Source organism: Lichtheimia ornata (assembly GCF_029851405.1).
Source record: "Lichtheimia ornata isolate CBS 291.66 chromosome Unknown scaffold00015, whole genome shotgun sequence".
NCBI classification, from domain to species: domain Eukaryota; kingdom Fungi; phylum Mucoromycota; class Mucoromycetes; order Mucorales; family Lichtheimiaceae; genus Lichtheimia; species Lichtheimia ornata.
The window spans coordinates 70,467-76,384 of NW_026695335.1; the positions used below are offsets into that span (position 1 = coordinate 70,467).

Here is a 5,918-nt window from a genome sequence, read left to right on the forward strand (position 1 = left end):
AGTACACTCAGTGATATAGCCGATATGAATGAGATACCAATCCTTTTTCATTGGGTATGGAATGCAGCTTGACGATGGAGTCCTTGACGAGATGCATGAATGACTTGGTAACACAAAAGATTCGAACGCGGGACTTCATTGCTTGTTGATGACATGATCCATCCATAAGACACGTATAGTTGTAGAGATCCATCAAAGGGATTGCCGATAACCAGGAATATTATTATCATTTAATTGAATTAGATGAAGATATACAAATTACTTTAATTAAAGGAATTTATATTAAGAGCCACCAGAAGATCGAAAGGTTGCTGATATCAAAATATACAAGTTGTTCCTTGCTGCTGATGTGATCAATCGACAAGAGAACTCCATTTCAGGACGCCCACCGAATTGCCGATAACGAGAAAACCAGATGACGGGATAAAGCTTGATGTGGAACCAACGATATGGATGCTGTTGCTAATTGCTGATACAATCCACTCATAAAAGACGTTCATTGGCTGACATTCTCCAGAGAAATCGCCGGTTGCTTGGTAACCAACCACCCGAGACGCAATAAAGGTTGACACCACCAAAGACATAAACACTTCCCCATGGCTGACATGATTTACCTATAAAAGATGCACCATAAACAATTGTCCAAACTCATCCAACAATACTTAGCAATCATAGCTGTGATCTTGTAAACTCCAAAGCACCAAAAGACAAGCAGCTCTCTGCAATGATCCCTCTAAATAATGGTAGGCGTTTCAGCAAAGGTCTCCAAAAAGCATGAGAGTCATACATACTTGAATCACGCAATCATCACCCGCAGACTTGGGAACCAAATAGACCATCAGGATGTAAAGTAATAATAAAAGCGCACAGCCAAAGAAACGTCATTGTACCGGTACTCTCCTGTGGATCGACGCGATGAAGTGCATCAATAGAGATACCATCTTCTCTCTAAAGGCAAGGAGATCAATAGCCGTAAAACGATGGAAGCCGTGCGAACAGAGGATGCATTTTTAAATCCCTGAGGCCGCAACATGAGTCGCACTGTCCCCGGGCACAACATGTAGAGCTCCACAGGAAAGTGTAGTACAACGACGTCCTTGACGTGCAGCCTTGATAATAATAGTATCGCCGAAAGAAGCTCTGCCACTGTATGGTGTTTGGTAAGTTCACTTGAATCCAACCAATCCCACAATGAACACCCTTACCTTGTGGTATTTCTCAATAGCATCAATGCCTCAAATAAAACCGTATCTCCATGCCATCCATATTGTCGTGCTGCTGTTTCATGTAAAGCTCGTTAATTAACATGTTTTGCTTTGTAGATCCAATACCACGCATACCATTGAGCCAACCATACAGCATTCTTGCTTTGAGATCCGTATCCTGTTGCTGCCACAGGTACCATAATCCAACGTGTTCAAGCTACAGTAAGTGAAGTGCAAGGTAACAATAACATTCGCTTTTCATGTCGACATACCCATAGTAACAATAGGTTGCGACCCTCCCTGACGACAACCATGGAAAGCATACACACGACACACGATCCCCCCCCCTTTGGATCTCGTATAAACGCGAGAATAGTAAACTACACGTGAACTTTAGTATCTCAATGTCCAACTTGAATAATAAAGTAATGCAGCGATTGAACGTACATGTTGTATTGCAATGGAAGCTTGAGTCATGGGCAGATCGCGCGCGTACTTGTTGTTGAATGTCTGCAACTGGAAAGTGTCGCCATTGAGCACAATGTTCACCCCAATGAACGCTGTACATTGTAAGGAAATGCCAGCAATTAACGCGTTGTAGTTTGTAAATGGAGACAAGCTTACCTTTTGTTGTGAAGTGGAAGTGAAGAAGAGTGGTCTCTTTGTTCCTCCTGTTCGCTCCAATTCGTGCACTCCATGCCACCCCGCTTGCTACAGCTATCACTGTTTATACGTACACTCAACAATATCCTATACTCTTAGCTCCATAAGAATGATCGCTGCTCAAGATTTCAATTGAGAACAGCCCTCGTAATTAAGCTATTAGGTCTGTGCGCATTACATGAATCCGCCAATGGGTTATGCAACTCCACTCCTGAACCAACTTGTGTAACCTACTGTGTAACCCCCCTACCAAATATGACATCTCGCTTTCCATCCTTCAACTTGCTGTCCCCCTTTCAATGCAGAAAACAACCAAGTGATCCACCCCTTGCACATCAGAGCTAATAGTAGGATACCCAAAGTATTATGTTGGATCCAATTTTCATTTAATAAAAAGTCAAAGAACACGTAGACACGGTATTGTGGATGTTTATCAAGTAGATACAAGATACATAAGGGAAAATATACCCAAATTGAATAGGCTATGGGCGAAGCACAGTATATAGTCACCAGGGATAATTGCGTCATCCTTTTCTTGATTGCTGTCGCCATAACCACCTTTCATCCATGGTTGCAAAGTAGGTGCTGTATGCTTTGGCTCCAGTATCCAATATCATCCATTGCTGTGAAACACCTCCTTTCGTCAAAGATATAAGCCCTTTTCTCAATTCCATCCAATCCACCACCATCCTCAGCCGTATTCGCGTGAAACGATCGATCGTTCCTGCTGATGACGCGCCAAGTAACCAAAGCAACATTCCAGGCCTTCTCGTCACTGCACTTGATCGCATCCTTCCATCCATACCCATTGCAAACTAATATCGCTGCTGATGCGCTCCCTTTCCCATCGATCCTTGGTCCCTCTCTTCTTGAGTCACTTTCCATCGCAGCTCAACCAGTTGAAGACTGCTTGTATTGTGGTGTAGTTGATGGCTGATAGTGCGTCATTCAAACTAGACATCTCGTTCTAAACGGGCCAAGCGAACCAAACCTGTCAATGAATCCACTTCCTTCCATCACATATACCAAAGCATTGCATCATTCAGATCCATATCCATTGTAATTCGTATGTATTGAAGCAAGTTGCTACATGTAAATAAAGTTGTTTCTATACAATGGCTATCTGCTCTTCACGTGAAAAGGCTGTAAGACGCGTTGCTGCAAGTAATGAACGCTGTGGGACACGATGGAGTAAAGAGCTTGTTAATAGCAACTGGTGCATTGAATGCTGTTACATTGGATTGCGGCAGGGAAGCGCGTCAGAGCGTGTGTTGTGTCAAGAGATTCGTGTGTTGTAGTAGAGTGACAAGGTGTGTACACGCCATGGACTTGCCATTCAGTCAAAGACAATCATATCAAGAGAGTTGTAGGATTGCCATGATGGGTTGAAGCAGGGCAATCGTTCGCAGGTGGTAGTTGTATACTCGAATGGGCCAACAATTGAGAATGGGAGGAAGAGGGGGGAACAAAGTGGGAGTGGAAGAAGTGGAAATTAAGTAGGCGGACACCTCTTGTATACATCCATGTACACTATACATCAAACCTTGATATTGAGATTACCCCTCTCGAACCTGAAACTTTCACACAAGATACCTTTGGTCATGTCGATCACGTTGATCTAAAAAAGGCCTCATGTTTCATTTGAAAATTTGGAAGGGAAGGGTGCTATGTAGGTTTACTATGTAAGTTGGAAATGGAGGTCAGCGCCTGATTCATGATTTACCGAAATACTATGTATTACCCTGGGATTCGCCATTTCGAACTTGAAACTTTGTCAGAAGGTTCGTTGTGACATGCTGATCAACTTCATTCAGTTCAAATCTGCAGGCTTCATTGTAAAGATTTAAAATGCGGGGCGATCCAAATGGTGGAAGAAGGGAAATAAAGAGCGGACGGCCCACCGCCCCGAAGTTGCCTGCTTCCAACTTGAAAATTGGTCAGAAGGGTGCTCTCGAGCATGCTGATAAACTTTTTCTAATAAAAACCTCACGCTTCATTTGAAAATTTGGAATGGGAGCGTCCAAAAGTTTGAAAGACGGAGACATTCGCAGGGTCTGTCTTTCAAGAATTGACGTATTCTTTGTTTGGGCGTAGCTCAATCAAATCCCCTCGGATCAAGAAAGTTGAAAGATGGGAATGATGGGCTGGTGGAGGAGAATCGTTCACATGCATTGGTTTGGGAAACAATGGTGAATGGGAGGAATGGGCTATTGGCTGCCAATGATGAGCTATGTACAAGTTAACATTCATTGATCGTTCTAGTCATGCAAAACTACTGAGTTACACAAAGACGTCCCTCTGCATCTTTTGCTGTACCATAGTCATTCTACTTCACAATGAACAAAGGCCACCCTTCATATAGCATCACGCTTACAGCATATGTAAAACATAAAGGTGCCTGTATCTCTAAACTTTACAATCAAACGTGGGGTCTTTAATCGAACAGTGTTGCTCGTCGGGGTCAAAGGAATCTTGTGTCAAAGTATGAAGTTCATCGTGGCCAATCCCAGATTTCGCAATGTCGCTACCAGCCAAACTGGATCCGGGGGTCGACCTCTTCGACGACGACCAAAAAATATTTTTTGGGCTGTTTGCGACATTGAACGCGAAACTTTCACACAAGGTGCTGTTGGCCAAGCCGAGCTCATTGCTCTAATAAAAACCGCACGTTTCATTGTAAAGTTTGGAGATACACGCACCTTTATGTTTGTAAGCGTGATGCTGAAGGTGGTCTTTGTTCATTGTGAAATTATTTAGACATGGCAGAGCAAAAGATACGGAAAGTCGTGGAGCCCGGTGGCAATACGTTTGCATGAATGAAAGGGTCAATGTATAATTACTTTATGGATCATCTACGAACAGGCATGTATTGCTTGCTAACGGCCACTTTTATCCAATCATCATTGTTGCGAGATCCACTGCATGGGAACGATGCCCCTGCTCTAGACATTCATTTCCATGATTAAAGTAGGTTGATCCGAGCTGATTTGACTGAGCTGCGGTCAAAGAGAGATTACATCACTCTGGACATCAAGCACGCTCGATGTAGCTCAACCGATGTAATCTTGTGTGAGCGTAACTCAACCAAATCAGCTCGGATCAACTTACTTTAATCATGGGAATGAATGTCTGGAGCAGGAGAATCGTCCACCTACAATAGAATGCACAAAAGTTGTGAATGCACAAAAGTGGCTATTAGCTGCCAATGTATGACCTGAAAATGAGGGTTGCGTACCTTTCATGCATGGTCCCTGAAGTCCTGACTTTTTAGCTGAGTTACCCAAGAGGTCCTTCTGCATCTTTGGCTCTGTCGGGGTCCACCTACTTGACAATGAACAAAGATCACTTCTCATATAGCATCACGCTTACAAACATAAAGGTGCGTGTATCTCCAAACTTTACAATGAAACGTGCGGTTTTTATTAGAGCAATGAGCTCGGCTTGGCCAACAGCACCTTGTGTGAAAGTTTCGCGTTCAATGTCGCAAACAGCCCAAAATATTTTTTGGTCGTCGTCGAAGAAGGTCGACCCCCGGATCCAGTTTGGCTGGTAGCGACATTGCGGGAATCTGGGATTGGCCACGATGAACTTCATACTTTGACACAAGATTCTTTGACCCCGACGAGCAACACTGTTCGATTAAAGACCCCACGTTTGATTGTAAAGTTTAGGGCTCTTTTAACGCCTGTTTACATATGCTGTAAGCGTGATGCATATGAAAAGTGGTCTTTGTTCATCGTTGAGAAGCTAGCCCCAGTAGAGCCCATAATGCAGAAGAACTTCTTTGTGTAACAGGGACAAAGAAGTCAGCATCAGGGGTCAATGCATGATACTTGTAAACTGCCAGCTAACAGCCCATTCTTCCATTTGCCACCACTACCCACCTCACTGCATGTGAACGATTGTCCTGCTCCAGCCCAGCATGCCCATCTAATTTTCTTGATCTGAGTGGATTAGGCTGAACAACGCTCAAACGAAGAAATATGATTCAACAATTCATTTTATTCTTCCACTTCTTCCGCTCCCAACTTCTTGCCGCTTCTTCCCATT

The 5,918-nt window shown here is 43.5% G+C and overlaps 1 protein-coding gene across 1 annotated transcript; it reads right to left on the reverse strand.

Annotated features, from left to right (window-relative positions):
- Window positions 1–1,227: 1,227 nt before the first annotated feature.
- Window positions 1,228–1,682, reverse strand: O0I10_004180 (uncharacterized protein; the record flags this gene model as incomplete). Its single annotated transcript, XM_058484242.1, has 2 exons — window positions 1,228–1,422; window positions 1,653–1,682. 2 exons carry the CDS (start codon window positions 1,680–1,682, stop codon window positions 1,228–1,230), a joined length of 225 nt encoding a protein of 74 aa, XP_058344867.1.
- Window positions 1,683–5,918: the final 4,236 nt, after the last annotated feature.